The following is a 16,620-nucleotide window of genomic DNA, read 5'->3' as shown; positions in this document are numbered from 1 at the left end:
CGATAATCCACCGATCGCACCTCAAAATAACCTCCTGCCCCCAACTTGAACTCGAAGCAGAAGCAATGACCTTTAAGATCAAAGAAAACAATCATTTGATTTTTGAGGGACTGCTGGTGTACCGCCCTCCCGGACCCAGGACTCCCTTCACCAAAGCTCTACTCACTTTCTTAGAAACCACCTTTGATGCAGCCTTCTATACCATCTTGGGCGACTTCAATTTTCATCTAGAGCTAAAGAACGACTCAGACTCCGCCACCCTCATTGATAACTTTCTCAGCTTCGACATGAAACAACTGATCGACAAACCTACCCACACAGCAGGGCATACCCTTGATGGGATCTTCTCCAACTGCCACTCCATCAAAATGTTATCCATTACTCCCATACCCTGGTCAGATCACAACGCCATCTACTTTAATTTACAAATAAAAAACTCTGCAATTCAGCGCAGAAGCTACTTACCCCCGAAACCTCCCGCCCCTGGAAAAAACTCGAATCCAACCAACTCGCCGAGACTCTGGAAAATACCTCTCCCGAATTCGACCACGGAAGCAGTGAAGACTGGGCTTCCAACTTTAATCAATGGATTATTGATGCAATGAACGAGCTGGCCCCACTTGAATTAAAGAAACCCAGAAAACGGCTAGTTACCGCTCAATAGTATACGGCTGAGGTAAAAACTGCTAAGATTAAGTGCCGACGCGCAGAACGTAGCTGGTGCTCTGATTATAGCCGTGAGAAAAAACTTGAATACTTAAATACCTTACAGGAGTACAAATCCATAATAGTTCAGGCAAAGGCCGCTTACTTCACAGAAAAAATCCAGAAATCGGCCAATTCCTCCAGGGAACTTTTTAAAACTGTGGCCCACCTAACAAAAACCCCGCGAGACACAGTATTTAACCCTGATCAGAGTTTCGTCGATGAAATGGCCACCTTCTTCCAAGAAAAGGTACAATCAGTATATGATGACCTTAGCACCATGGTATCCACCATACCTCCTAACATAGAAGGACATACCGACATAACTCCCCCCTGCTTTCCCAGCTTCCCTGCACTTGAAAAACAACAAGTACATGATTTACTAATCCAGATAAAATCCGGCTCTCCTTTGGATCCATGCCCCCCCTATGTGCTTCATCAAATTCCCGAGACCATCGCAAACACCCTGACTCCCCTGCTCAATAAAATCATCTCCCAAGGAGAATTTCCAAAAAACTGGAAAATGGCCTGCATTAGACCTATCCTCAAGAAAGAATCCCTTGATCCTTTTGAACCCAAACACACCCGGCCTATTTCCTGCCTGCCCCTACCTTCAAAAATCTTGGAAAAAGCTATAAATCAGGAAATAATGCATCATGTGGAGGAAAAAAAGTTACTTGATCCGTCTCAACACGGCTTCAGACCCCTACACTCCACAGAATCAGCCCTCATTATGGCCACTGAAAAAATTCGCAAAACCATGGATGAAGGTGGGCGATCGGCCCTGATACTCTTAGACCTCACAGCGGCCTTCGACACTGTGAATCACGCCGTCCTATTAAAAAGACTCCCGTCACTCGGCTTCACCGGTTCCGCACTGGCCCTTATTGCCTCCTTCCTAACCAATCGTACTAATCAACTGGTCTGGAATGGATTGCAATCCGCTGAATTCTCTCTTCCGGGCGGAGTCCCCCAAGGCTCAGCACTGTCTCCAACCCTTTTTAACCTTTACGTCACTCCCCTAGCTGCCCTGATCAGATCCCACGGCCTACAATTGGTGTCTTACGCCGACAACACACAAATCATAGTGTCCATCTCCCAATCTATCGACGCCACTGCAGAACGATTCAGGAACTGCCTCTCTCAGGTTAAGAACTGGATGTGCAACAACTTCCTAAGACTGAATACGGATAAAACCGAAGTCATCGAGTTCGGCCATAAAACTTCCATCTGGAACGACCTATGGTGGCCCCCCGAAGCAGGAACTTGCCCTCTTCCCGTAGACAAGGTCAGAAACCTTGGCTTCTTATTTGACAAAGAACTCTCCTGCAAAGCCCAGGTGAACCAGGTGACCTCAGCTTGCTTTCATAACATCAAGCTGATCAGGAAAGTTCTTCCCTACATCCCAGACACCCTTAGGAAAACGGTAATGGGAGCCCTGGTCTTAACCCGCATTGACTACTGTAACTCCCTCTATTTGGGAGCAGGAGAAAAACAGCTGTCTAAACTTCAGGCAATCCAAAACGCGGCAGCCAGAGCCCTACTAAACATTCCCAGACGCCACCCCACATCCAAGGCTATTCGAGAGCTACATTGGCTCCCAGTCAGGCGCCGCATCCATTTCAAAGCTCTCTGCCTGGTCCACAGATCTCTCCACGGCAAGGGACCCGACGACTTCAATAACCTACTGCCCCGATACATCCCCCCGCGCGTACTGAGGTCATCCACCCTTGACCTCGTCTGCCAACTCAGAATAAATAAAGCCCGGTGGGGGGGAAAGTCCTTCTCATACCAAGCGGCAAAAATCTGGAACTCGCTACCCCCAGCTCTTCGTGCCCAAAAATCTAAAACGCGCTTCAGAAAAGATCTAAAAACCTGGCTCTTTGTCTAGATCAACCTGCTCCTCTGCCTCTCTCTTTTCTGGATCTGTTAGCGCCAAGACGCCGCGGCATTCGTGCGCTCTACAAATACTTCAGTCAGTCAGTCAGTCAAGGGGAAGGATAGACATGCCTCACACCTCGATATCGGTGTATCCTGTGCAGAGCCTGGGACACGCTTTAAAACATGAGATGCCTAGCCCCCCCCCCCCCCGTCCTCACCGGGCATTGTAGCGCCTACAGGCATTGTGTGTCTTGCAAACAAATCCTGGGGCCAGGCCATCGATTCCTGTGTGAGCTCCAATAGTCGTGGCTGCACTGTAGGTGTGGCGTAAATGCAGTCCTGGACCCTCACAGGCCTCCCACTGCTCTGTGGCTGGGCCGCTGACCGTAGTGGATTTTTTTTACCTAAGCCTCGTTGGAGTCACACAGGAAGCGGAAATAGCAGCATTCCTCCTACAATAGGACACGGGCATGTAAAAAACTTGTAGTCACTGGTGAACCTATGTTAATAGTGAGATTGTAGGAGTTCCCCACTAACCAATACACTGAATACTTAGAGGCAGTGTAAAGTTTACCTTCAAATGCACTTTGAATTTGAATAGCTGAGGATGAACAGTTAAGGCTTAGCTCCAAAGAGGTAAAGTGAGGTTGAGTTAATGGTTAATGTACAATACCACACAGTTATCAGAATGTGGAATCAGGATTTGCACAACACATTAACCGCATTTTAGATTTTTTTATATATACATATATATATATATATATTCACTTAAAAAACCATAGGTTTCACACATGTTATAGTTAGGTGGACATTTCACTCGTAAAAAACCAATGAAATTCCACCGTTATAGTTAGTTCAGATAACTATAACTCACGCGCCCGGAATCCAGTGCTCATGACGTCACATATTTCATCACTCATGACATGGTCAGTGGCATCACTCATGACATCACTGATGACATCATCCTTGTGATAGAGTGGCGGTCGCGCGAGTTATAGTTATCTGAACTAACTATAACGGTGGAATTTCATTGGTTTTTTACGAGTGAAATGTCCACCTAATTATACCATGTGTGAAACCTATGGTTTTTTAAGTGAATTTGCAAGGGTTTTTTAAATGCTAATTCCTAACTATAATGTGCCTGAAACCTATGGTCTTTTAAGTGAATTTGTACGGTTTTTTAAATGCCAATTTAAAAAAAAAAAATTATGGTTTTTCATCGTGCGCGCACCGTGTGCGCACCCCACGATTTAAAAAAATAAAATAAAATGTTTTTTCACCCTTCGGGGTCCTTTAGGGACCCCCTGACAAAGGCTAGGGGGTCAGGAACTCTCTACCCTGCCCCCTTTTCATGTTCGCCACCTCTCTTTTTCACTCTCGCACCCACAACAAACAAAATGGCGGCCGACACTTCCTGATTTCGACCGATTCGAACGTTGACTGACATGTAACCACCAATCAGAATTACGCTCGCGCACGTTAGGGTGCGCGCACGGTGCGCGTCTATAGATATGTATGTGCTTTTAAATGCAATTTTCTCAGGAACTACTGAACAGATTGACTCCATATATGCAAAAGGCACTTCCCTGACCTGAGGACTACCTCTCTGCCAAATTTCAAGTAATTCTGTTCAGCCGTTCGGGCTGTACCTTCAACTAAAGGTCCTATGGGAAAATGCATGGGGAAAACGCGTTTTGGGACCCCCCTTTTTTCTCGGCCCCCGCTTGACGAATCACCCCGAGACTTTCAGGGTAGGAGCTGAGCGGAGCGCCCCATTAGTTTTGAAAATTTTGCGAGGATTCGTCAACCGGCGCCAAAGTTATTCAAAATAGAATTTTCAGATTTCCTATGGAAACACGGTCCTAACTATAACTATCTACTGGCGACCGCCAGTAGATAATATATATATATACATATATATATATATATATATATATGTATATATCCAGTTACCAATTTCCTTTCCATGCACGGAAATAATCCAGCACTCAAGGGGGTTAGTTTACTCCACATTTATTTAAATGATGGCATCCACGAGTTCCGGCTGTCTCACGCAGCCTTGTATATATATCTTAGAGGTGGTCGCCACTAGGTAGAGTTAGGTCTGCTTTTCAATAGAAACAAAAAGTTCATCCACCTCAGCTCCTTCCTGGAAAGTTTTGGGTGGTCTGTCTAGCCGGGGCCAAGAAAAAAGGTGGGTTCTAAAATGCAAAATCCCCGTATGTTTCCATAGACTTCTTTAAGATAGGTTACAGCAAACACTGCTGAACAGAATAGTACCAAATTTTGCAGAAAGATAGATTTAGGTCCATAGGTTGTGCCTTTGGTATTTGGTGTAAATTGGCTTAGTAGTTTTTTTGAGATATTAAGGGTAAAAAATAATTGTATATTTTGGCAGTTGGACTTGCGAGACTCTTGCAAGCTTCCCGCAAGAGTGCAAATTAAAAAATAGAGGCCCATCATTGGTCAAGAGGCCTGTTTTTCCAGTGAGCCTTCATGCTCTTGCTTGAGCAAAAGCCTCCCTCGGGTCCGGCAAGAGTTTGCACTCTGATTGGCTGGATTTTGAAATTTTAGAAATGAAATAGCTGTCATTACTCTTTACCATGAAAAATTTGAAGGTGTTGTGGCAATGAAGCAAAAAAGCTATATAACGGGGCAGCAGAAAGGCATGCTGGACCCCTAGATTTAGAGAGGAGGTGTCTAAGCGATAACTACTATGAAGAAAATAAATGTATATTGTTTTAAACTCATTTTTATGATCTTGCGGGACTCCTGAAGGATCGTGAATAGTACAAAGTAGTCGATGAGTTCTCAATACACTCTACTAGTAGGAATGCAGACTGGTCCTTGTTTTTGAGAAGAAGTGTTTAAGAGATAAGTACTGTGATGAGAAGAAGGTTCATTCTTTTCTTTAAAAACATTTTACGATCCTGCGAGCCTTTCACACGATCGTGAAAAGTAGGAAAGAGTAGGTGATCTTTGCATACACTCTGGTATGCACATCTGTTACTGTAGGAAGTAATCTTAGTGAAGATGGTGTTTATCCGAGTCTGCTATTTATGCCCATTGGCATAGGAAGGGTTGTGAAAAGGGTTAGGGCTCTTCCCTCACCCTACTACACACTCCCATCATCTGAGATAAAGGTCTGAAAGGAGAGGCCAATCAATTCACAGAACCTACTACGAACACGCGTCATCTGTGAGAGAGGTGTCACAGGAAAGGGCAGTCCCTCCCCACACACTGCTACTCACACCTGTCATCTGATAGACAGGTCTGAAAGGAGAGGCCAGTCCATGTACACACTGTACTATGTTCACCCGTTATCTGAGAGAGATGTTTGACAGGAGAGGCCTCTCACTTCTCACAAACTACTACACACACCCGTTATCTGAGAGAAAGGTCTTAAAGTAGCGGCCAATCCCTCCCCACACACTACTACAGACACTCTTCATGTGAGAAAAAGGTCTCAAAAGAGAAGCTAGCCCATCTACAAACACTTGTCATTTAAAACATACATCTAACAGGAGAGAGCAGTCCCTTCCCACAGACTACAATGCACACTCGTGCTCAGAGAAATTATTACATAGGGTGGTCTTACTGTACTGAACTGAACAGGTTATTCACTCAGACAAAACATGTTTAGAAAGGGATGAGTTTCACAGTAAAGCCTTTCACACCCACTCTTCACTGGGAATAGATGTCTCAACATATGCATGATTTGCATATGGCTGGGTCTGAAATGGGGTGGCGAAGGATTCCAAAGAATGATGATGGATTCAACCCCAATCTGTGCCTGGGGGTGAGCATCTGAAATGTTTCAGGGCTCCGTCCACCATCTCTTTGTGTTTGCTTTGTTCGCCCTTATTTGGCAGGGTATGCCCAGACGTGGGTCCCTTGCTCACTTTGCCACTGGATTCAAGCTAGACTGGCTGAGGAGGGGTGTTACCCTGAAATCAGTCCCAGGATGCTTGTTTCCGGTCCAGGGAAGACCTGGATTGGCAGTTTGGGCTGGACTGTTCCCATGAGGAACAGGGTCAAGACTGATTTGCATATGGCTCGGTCTGAACTGGGGTGGCGAAGTGAGCTAAAGCACGATGATGGATTCAACTCAGATCTGTGACTGGGGGTCAGTGTCTGAAAAGTTTCAGGGCTCTTCCCATCATCTCTTTGTGTTTGCTTTGTTACTCCCAATTGACATAATTTACTCATAAGTTCCTTAGTAAAGTGTTACTGCATGTATCCAGGGCCTGTAAATTAAATGCTACTAGTGGAGCTGCAACACGTATATTGTAGGGACACCCACTTAAGTAGCCCTTTAAACATGTCCCAGGCCTGCCATTACATCATGTGTGCAGTTTTTTAACTGCCATGTCAACCTGGCAAAACAAGCCTTTTGCCAGTAAAGCCTACTCTTTTAATATATATACGTCGACCCTATGTTAGGCCCCAGTCAACAGGGCAGGGTGCAATGTATTTAAAAAATAGGACATGTCATTTTAAGCTGTACATGTCTTATAGTGAAAAACTATTAAATTTGTTTCTCACTACTGCAAGGACTGCTTCTTCCAGAGGATAACACTGGAGTTACCTTATTACATTTAATAAGGGTAACTTCAAAATGGGAAAAGGTAAACAGTTCATGTTTAGTGTATTTGGAATTGTAATAAGAAATCTGCTTTCATGGTAAAGTCAGATTTTTGGTGACAATTTTGAAAATGCCACTTTTAGGATACCATTTTCCTGCCTTAGTCATTTAGTGCCTGCAGTCTGTCTCTGGGTCGCATGACTGGTTGTAGTTGGCAGTTGGTCTTAGTGTAGTCCTCCTAGACAGCCACACAGAATAAAGAGCTTAGGTATGCTTGGATGAGCCATCATTGGCAGGATTGGAAGGCAGAGTTAGGCACAGCCCCACTTACACCTGTAAAGGCTGAGTCCTGTCTTCACACAAAGGATTGCATACCCCCTGTAGTTAGTCTGGAGCCAGGTCAGGGGAGGCAGGAAACCTGAGCACTGTAAAGGGAATTCTCTAGAGGTTTATCCTATCTCAAAGAAGGTACCAGGCATAATTATTGGACCTCAGACACCAACTATTTAGTACACTCCTGGACCTGCAGATCCTACAGTAGAAAGGCTGAGTTGCTTTGCTGCCAGAAGGACTGCAACTCCGCTGCTCTTCTGCCTGCTGCCCTGTTTGCTGAGAAGGGAGATTGGAACTGCACCCTTCATCCCAGGCTGAAGTGAGTCCAAGGGTCAGCAAGTTAACCTCCTGTTCTGAGCTACAGGGACATAACAAGCTCTAGAGGCCCCTGCAACTGCCCAGCTGACCTGCTGCCTGACCTACTGGTTCGACCTGCCTGAGCCCGGCTGGCCTCTGATGGAGTGAATTCCTGACCCCCCAAGGCATGCCCCTCAGGTCCTGCACCATTGGTGCGGCCTCAGTTGAGATCCCACAAAGTTTTCGAGCTCTTTGTGAACATGAACGGCCCCTTTTGCACCAACACCATGCCACTGCGTCAACCGCCAATTCAAAGTTCCAGCGAACCACCTCTTCAAGCAACACCACCGACTGCCGCAGACACCGACAATGCATATCTCCACCCACGACTGTCCACGGTGCCGACAGGACCTTCGTGCTACAGCAACTGCTGTCCACGACTCCCGGCGGCCCTTCATGCTACTTCAACAGTCATCCACAATGCTACTCTGCTTCTCGCAGCCCGTTCCACCACAAACTGAACTCTTTGTGCTGGACTTCCTGTATCTGACCCGCCCCCAATCATAGTCAGTTTGACTTTCTCCCAGTTTCGCACAACCAGATAGTCACGAGTGGCACTTTTTGCTTTTAGGTGCTTTTTTCACTAAAATCTTTAAAATTGCATGTCTCTGGTTCTACTAACTGTATTTTTGTTGTTTTGGTGTCAATTTGTTAATTAAATATGACTATTTGTCGAAATTGGTAGTTTTTTTTTTTCTTGTGTTGTGTTTTCACTTTATTACTGTTTGAAGTGCTACATAACTACTTTGCGCATTTCCTCTAAGTTAAGTCAGACTGCTCTGTGCCAAGTTACCAGGGGGTTACGCACAGGTTAATTTGGAGTTTGCCTGTGACTTCACCCTGACAGGGAGTGAGAATTGTCACATGAGTTGGATTCACACCCCCCCCTCAACCAGTAACTATTATTATCTCTACATCTACGTACCTTGATAATATATATTTCGGCAAGGTGCATAGATGTGGAGTAAAGATTAGTAAATGTATACTTTCTTATATATACTTACATACCTTGCCCTGCCACCAGAGTATAAACGCCTACTAGTACCCAGGATCGATGTCATTGACATAGTTCCCCACAGGCAGACTTTTGTATGACTAGACCCTTGCACACTGGGCTTGATTAAAAACAGTAGTAAATCTACACTTGTAAATTTACATCAAGTCTGAGTGCATATTAACTAATTACTGGATTCCTGGGAAGGCCCATGATTTTCCAATCTCATTCTGCCTATAGCAGAGTTCTCCTTGGCAGAAAACTCCACAAGGGACAATAGGGACCCATGTGAAAATGTACATTAATTTTTATTTATTTATTTTCGTCTCAGGCAAAACATTTTTCCTTGTGGAGAAACCTCTTCCTCCGCCCCAGCTACACATATGGGACTATTTCATTCCCCTTCTCACCCTACAAAGGGACATTTACTGGCACTGTGCTGAAGTAAAAATCCAACTCATTCAAGGCTGGAATGGGGAATGTGAGGGGTTTGGAATGCCTGCAAACCTAATTATTTGTGGTTGTTCCCAAACTTCCAAAGCTAACCATGCCTCAGAACACCTCAGAACAGCCATATTCCCACCACTTATATGGGATTTATGGGTGGGGAGAACTCGACATTCATACATAGGCTTCTGCATGCAAGGAGATTGTAAGGTAAGCTTGGTCGTAAACCTACATTTACAACCAAAGTTACTGTTGTGAATCGACCCTCTGTATTCTTTCGCCAGTGTTCATGCATTAATCTTAAAGGGCCTGGTTCACAAACTGCATTTTGTAGTATTTTTTGTAGTGCTACAGTAGAACTACAAACCTTACTCCCAAGTCCTATTTACAAACTGCACTTTTGTAGTAACTTACATTTTTGAGAAAGTTTACTACTTTTCAGTAATCATAAACTGCACTTTGTAGTAACTTACACTTTTGCAGTAACTTACTTTTCAATCTCCTGCTTTCTCACTGGAATGTTAAAAGCCCTGGATATCCTAACAAGAAGCTTGACATCTCCATCATTGAGAATTTGAGTCAGAAACATTTTCCTCTCTTTCCTCTGTGGTCTTAAATGTCTTCTAGGTTCAGCAACCGTAAAAATAGCGAGGCTCAACTGGCTGCAAGAAAACAATAATATATCTGACATGGTGCATCTGAGTGTGTAAAGACCAGTAGACTCTTTAATTTGTTCAATAATGTGTTTCGTCATTTATCTTTTTCATATGACTATATGTAAAGTTGGTTTGTAGTTATATGTTGCACAATCATTGAATAACTGCAGGGTATTTACTTCATGTTAGGTTGGTAAAATGGTTGTAAGGTGATTGCTCATTAAAAATAGCTCAAAGGATATTTTGAGAGAAAATGTTACTTATCACACTCTCTTTCATTCTAGATCGTAAGTATAATACACTTTGATTTTCACAGGTGTCAAGCAAAGCATTCCTACTAAAGCACACTAAGCATCTGGCCTCAATTTCTCTCGTTTCTAAAACGTTTTCTTACCCTGCAGTGAACGGTACTCTCATGTAGCTGACATAAACTCTTTGGATACTAAACCTCAGTGGCTGAATTGGAAGGAAAGTTAAGACTTTTGACCACATTATGCAAAAAAATAGAAACTAACTGCAGGAGTATATAAACATTAGCAAACCCAGCAGGTCTTTCATTAGTTGCCTTCCGTTTGTTTTTATCTATGCTTTTTTGATGCTTTTGGTAAAACATTATTTTTGAAAAGCTGCCATGTCATCGCAAAAATTAGAAAAACATTGCTTGAATCTTCCCCGTCGTCGAGGTGGGAGTGCCACGGTAATTAATAGTAAGAAATTCCATTGACTTAGACTCTAATTACATTTTCTATGGTATTGTGTAGCAATCCACATTGTTATGAGGACAACCAAAGTTCAGCCAATCAGAGAGGAGTTTGCACCCCATCAGTGGCTTCACACCTCAAATTTCGGAGCTGGAGTGCATAAAATAGACCATTAAGTTGGAAATAAATCACTGCTTTAGTGACTAAAGGAGAGACGGTGAGGTCGCATGTGAATCTATGAATGATATCAATACTGGAGAACCACAGTGTACAGGTAAGTAACTTGTTTTTTCTCCAGTATTAAATCTTAGAATAGATTCACATGCTTGAATCTGAATAGCTAGCAGTAGGTAACTAAAAAGAACGGTAAAATAACAAGTTTCTATGCGGAGGCGGGAAAGGATTAGTTACTTGCCTGTAATCCTAGTTCTCATCCAGGGGTATACTCATCAAAGTCATAATCTATGAATAATCCCCTCCCACGTGCAGGATCCCGGAGCATATAGAAAATACATATATATACATATATATGCATATGTAAAAACATATACATGCAGCCTAAAATGATTCAAACATGGCAAAAATGCTGAAAATTACATAGGTTTGCACTGTAGTACCTCTAACCCATAAGGAAAAAAGGAAGCACTAAACCAATTGTCACACAACAATGCTTTATTGCCATAAAGCAAACTTGTAATTGCAGGCATTTGCCTGTAGGCTGCAGTAGAGTATCAAGAAAACACAGAAAACTGACACCTTGCCTTTAAGGCATTAGAGTAGGGGGACGTGCCTTTAAGACCTGCAGGAGACCCCTTGCTCCCATGATGCACCACAGGTGACAGTTAGGTCAGTTCTTTTTGATGGTGCACACGCACCTGAGTAGATCTGCAATCAATAAACAATAACTTGAGGAGAATGCTCGTCCGGGGAGGTGGGTGGGTCGCTTATGACTTTGATGAGTATACCCCTGGATGAGAACTAGGATTGCAGGTAAGTAACTAATCCTTCTCATCCAGGGGATACTCATCAATAGTCATAATCTATGAATAGAGTAGCAAGCCCAGCAATAAAGCATCAGTAACATTGCATTCGCATAGCAGTTATGCAAACAAATTCCTTAAAGAGGCCTGCCGCACCTGAGCGTCGGCCTGTGTGTCTGAATCTAGGCAATAATGGCGTGTAAAGGTATGTATAGAGCGTCATGTAGCCGCTTTGCAAATTTCAGAAATGGGAACGTTGCGAAGGAGAGCTACAGTAGAAGCTTTCCCTCTAGTAGAGTGTGCTCTTGGTCTAACCTGTAGAACCTTGTGGGACAGTTGATAAGACAAGGCTATGCAGGAAACAATCCATCTAGAAATAGACCTTTTGGAAGCAGCCAGACCGGTATTTGTTGGACCATAATTGACAAAGAGCCTGACAAAGAGCCTGTCAGACTTTCTAAGCAAAAGGGTTTTAGCAAGATAACATTTCAATACCCTCCGGAGGTCTAGAGAATGTAAGGCTCTCTCAGGGGGAGTGGTTGGCTGAGGAAAGAAAGTGGGCAGCGTGATAACCTGATTAATGTGGAAATCTGAGACCACCTTGGGCAGGAAGCTTGGATGAGTACGTAGTACCACTCTATTGGCGTGGAAAACAGTGAAAGGTTCCTTGCAGCACAGGGCCTGAATCTCACTTACCCTGCGGGCAGAAGTGATGGCTACTAAGAAAGCAGCCTTCCAGGTCAGATGCTGCAAGGACACCTTATGAATAGGTTCGAAAGGAGCCCCCATCAACTTAGAGAGAACGATGTTGAGCTCCCAGGGAGGGGAAGGAAACCTCACTGGTGGAAATACTTTTTTAAGCCCTTCTAGGAAATCTTTGACTACCGGCATCTGGAAGAATGAGGCCTGGGTAGGAGAATTTCTATAAGCTGTGATAGCAGCTAAGTGGACTCTGATAGAGGTATACTTTAAACCAGACTTCGCCAAGTGCAATAAGTAGGGGAGAATAACCTGTTCTTGACCCTGGATTGGATCAAGGGCGTTATCTCTACACCAAATGTAGAACCTCTTCCACTTGAAGGCATAAGACTTCCTAGTGGAGGGCCTTTTTGCTTCTCGAAGAATGTTCATACAGTCCGCCGGAAGATCTAAATGTCCGTACTGGATGACTTCAGGAGCCATGCCGTCAAGCGAAGGGAGGGGAGGTTGGGATGGAACACTCTCCCCTGGTTCTTGGTCAGCAAGCTCGGCAGGCAAGGCAATCTCCGGTGTGGCACCTCTGACAGCTGGAGTAGATCCGGATACCACCACTGGCGGGGCCACTCCAGAGCTATTAGGATCATCCTTCCTCTGATCCTGTAGAATTTCTGTATGACTGCTGGGATGAGAGGGAGAGGAGGAAAAGCATACAGCAATGTCTGCGACCAGCTGATCAAAAGTGCATTCCCCTGTGATCCCTGTTGGGGAAACCTGGAGGCGAAGACGGGGCATTTTTTGTTTGCCGCGTCTGCGAAAAGGTCGATGTCCAGTACTCCCCACTGCCGGAAGATCTCTTGGGCGACGTCTTCGTTGAGCACCCAGTCGTGCGCTTCTACGAAGTCTCTGCTGAGGCCGTCTGCCTGCACGTTCAGGGTTCCTGGCAGGTGTACTGCGATGATTGAAAGACCTTTCGCCAGTAGCCACCGCCAAATGGACTGAGCTTCCAGAGACAGGACTCGTGACTTGGTGCCTCCCTGCTTGTTCAGATAGAACATAGTTGTTGTGTTGTCTGTCTGAATCTGAACGTGGCTGGTTTGGATAGAAGGATACAGGGATTTGAGAGCCAGATGGACTGCTCGTAGCTCCAAAAAATGTATGTGATAACTTCTTTCGGTATTGGACCAGAGACCTTGTACCTGAAGCTGGTCCATATGAGCTCCCCAGCCCTGCATGGAGGCATCTGTGACCATTGTCTGTGTCGGAGGAGTCTGATGGAAGGGGACGCCTTGAAGCAGATGGGAGCATTTCATCCACCATCTGATAGAGTCTCTGGCGGCTTGGTGGAGAGAGACAAGATCTTCCCAGCGACCTGACCTCTGCGACCACTGATCTTCTAGCGCTTGTTGCAGAGGACGCATGTGAAGGCATGCATTGGGCACAATGTAAATGCACAAAGCCATCGACCCCAGAAGTGACAACACTTGCCTGGCTGTGGGAAATGCAGTGTCGAGAAGTGTGTGGCATTTCTGAAGCATGGATGATAACCTCTCCTCCGAAGGACACACGCTTGCCTTTGCGGAGTCCAGAGAGGCGCCCAGATAGTGAATTCGCTGAGTGGGATTAAGGACCGACCTTTTTTTAGTTGACTTGTAATCCCAATGACTGTAGTAGATTGAGGCAGAACGAGAGATGGCTCTGGAGTAGAACAGGAGTGGAACTCTTCAGGAGCCAGTCGTCTAGATAGGGATAGACGAAGATCTTCCACTTGCGGAGGAAGGCAGCTACCACCGCCATACACTTGGAGAATGTCCGTGGGTCGGAATTGAGGCCAAACGGCAGAACTCTGTACTGGTACGGTTGACGAGAGATCTGAAACCTGAGGAATTTTCGATGTTTCACTGAGACAGGAATATGAAAATAGGCGTCCTCAAGGTCGATGGCATACATCCAGTCTCCCTGGTGAAGGTGCGGGAAGATTTGATGCAGGGCTAGCAATCTGAACTTTTCCTTCTTGACAAATCCGTTGAGCAGATGCAGGTGGAGGATGGGTCTGTACTCTTTGACTTCTCCTCGCTTTTGAACTAGAAAATAGCGGGAGTAAACTCCTTGATTTCTTTGCAGGGGTGGTACTTCCTCTATGGCGTTCTTGGAGCGGAGAGTAGCTACTTCGTCCAGTAAAAGCCGATTTTGAATTTGAGGAAGGTGCTGCCACCGTGGGGGTACTTGCGGTGGGGGAGACTTGAACCTCAACAAGTAGCCATGCTGTACAATCTTCAGTACCCATTTGTCTCTTGTAATGGCTTCCCACTCTTCCAGGTGAAAACTGATACTTCCTCCTACCAGAGTGGCGAACGGGCGCGGAGGAAGTAAGACCTCACTGTTTGGAAGACTGCTTGGTGGAGGACTGTTGCTGTTTGGCATTCCCTCTCCCTCTGCCACAACCCCTTTGTTGGAATTGGGGTTTCTGCTGGTTTTGAGAGGACCATTGAGGTGTTTGAACACGCTGATGAAAGGAACGCTTGTCACCTTGACGAAAGCGCTTCCGATATTCCTTGCGCTTCTCCAGCCCAACAGCCTTAACGGTGTCCATTTCTGCTTTCATTTTGTTCATTTGGTCATCAGCGTAAGCACCAAATAAGGACGAACCGTTAAAAGGCAAGTTAAGAATTTTCTTTTGAGCATCGGGCTTGAGGCCCGTTAGCCTCAGCCAGGCTGAGCGTCGAGAGCACATGCCATGGGAGTATCCATGTGCGGCGAGGTCCGAAGCATCCACAGCCGCACTTATGATCTGATTGGCTACAAGCCCACCCTCAAGGAGAATTTCGTTGAAATCCTGTCTGTCTTCCCTTGAAAGTTTTTCAGCGAATCTGGAGAGTGAATTCCAGAGTGAACGATCATAACGCCCCAGAAGGGCTGAAGCACTCGCCACTTTCATGTATGAAGCAGAAGTGTTGCACATCTTCCTGCCATAGGAATCCATTTGCTTACTGTCTTTCTTCGGGGGGACAGAAGAGGAAACAGACGCAGAGTGGGACTTCATGGCAGCCGCCACAATAACTGAGTCCGCTGTCGGGTCCGCTCTTAGGAATAAGGGATACTCGGATGGAGCCTTATACTTCTTGGCGATCCTTTAAGGCACAGAGCCCACCTTAGCAGGAGTGAGCAATGTTGCCATAGCTGGCTCCAACAGCCCTGGCACCAATGGTAGCAAAGGTCTGGGCGCTGAACGGTGATGCAAAGTATCAAATATAATTGATGTGGGAATCACAGGGGTGTGCAACGTGATGTTCAATTTCTGCGCACCTCTACCCAGGACCTCAGAGAAAGTAGCGATGTCATCAATAGGAGACACTCGTGATGGAGGAGTGGAGGAAAAGGTCGGAGAATGGTCCCGGACCGAGGTTCTAATCTCCTCCGTGGCCGCTGCAGTTCTATCCCTCGACGTCGAACGTCTCGACGTCGATGATGTTTGCGTCACCATCGGTGCCGATTGCTGGGAATGCCGCTCCGCTCTCGACGGTGGTCTCGACGCCGATCGCCTACTGCGATGCGGAGACTTCGACGTCGACCTTTGTCGTCGAGCTGGTGACTTCGGCGTCGACCTGGTGACTTCGACATCGACCTTCGCCGTCGAGTTGGAGACTTTGACGTCGACCTTCGCCATCGAGTTGGCGACTTTGACGTCGATCTTCGCCGGCGGTCCGGTGTTTTTGACGTCGATCTTCCATGACGTCGATCTTCCATGACGTCAAGTTGAGGCTGATCTTCTCGACGTCGAATGCCTTGACGTCGATAGACCCACTTGCGGTGAGACATACGTCGTCGCAGCTCTCGACGCTGACCCCCTTGAGGGCGGCGGAGAGTGTCTCGACGTCGGCGGAGACTGTCCGGATGTCCTCGGACTAACAACCTTCAAGCCCGAAGTGCTGTGCCTCGACACTGACTTCCTTGTATGCGGCGGAGAATCTCGACGCCGAGATGGATCTCTTGACGCAGAAGCAGCCCTGGGTCTATTAGATGTTGACTTCGACGTCGACGGCGAATCTCCTGGAACCTTGGTCTTCCTGGGATCAGGAGAGGTGGTATGTCGCCGTTTCTGAAGTCTTCTAGCTGAAGAGGGTGGTTTTAAGGATGAATGGTCGCCTTCATGACGGCTTCTTTCCTTTTCCAGCAGGGCATGCAGCTTTATGCGCTCTCTATCGCGCAGAGTGCGCCTGGAAAATTTCTGGCAGTGGGGGCACCGGTCAGGATTGTGTGAAGTTGGAAGACACACAATACACAC

The 16,620-nt window shown here is 45.9% G+C and overlaps 1 protein-coding gene across 1 annotated transcript in view; it reads right to left on the bottom strand.

The window, feature by feature from the left end:
* Positions 1-16,620, bottom strand: part of CC2D2B (coiled-coil and C2 domain containing 2B) — a 1,427,481-nt gene that overhangs the window by 396,672 nt on the left and 1,014,189 nt on the right. Inside the window, 1 exon segment of the mRNA XM_085622020.1 lies at positions 9,794-9,964. Within this exon segment, the coding sequence (XP_085478146.1) occupies positions 9,794-9,964 (171 nt within the window).

This window comes from Triturus cristatus, chromosome 1_2, assembly GCF_964204655.1.
Source record: "Triturus cristatus chromosome 1_2, aTriCri1.1, whole genome shotgun sequence".
Classification (NCBI taxonomy): domain Eukaryota; kingdom Metazoa; phylum Chordata; class Amphibia; order Caudata; family Salamandridae; genus Triturus; species Triturus cristatus.
Note: the sequence above shows the minus strand (reverse complement) of the source record. Positions and strands in the feature narration are given on the sequence as shown.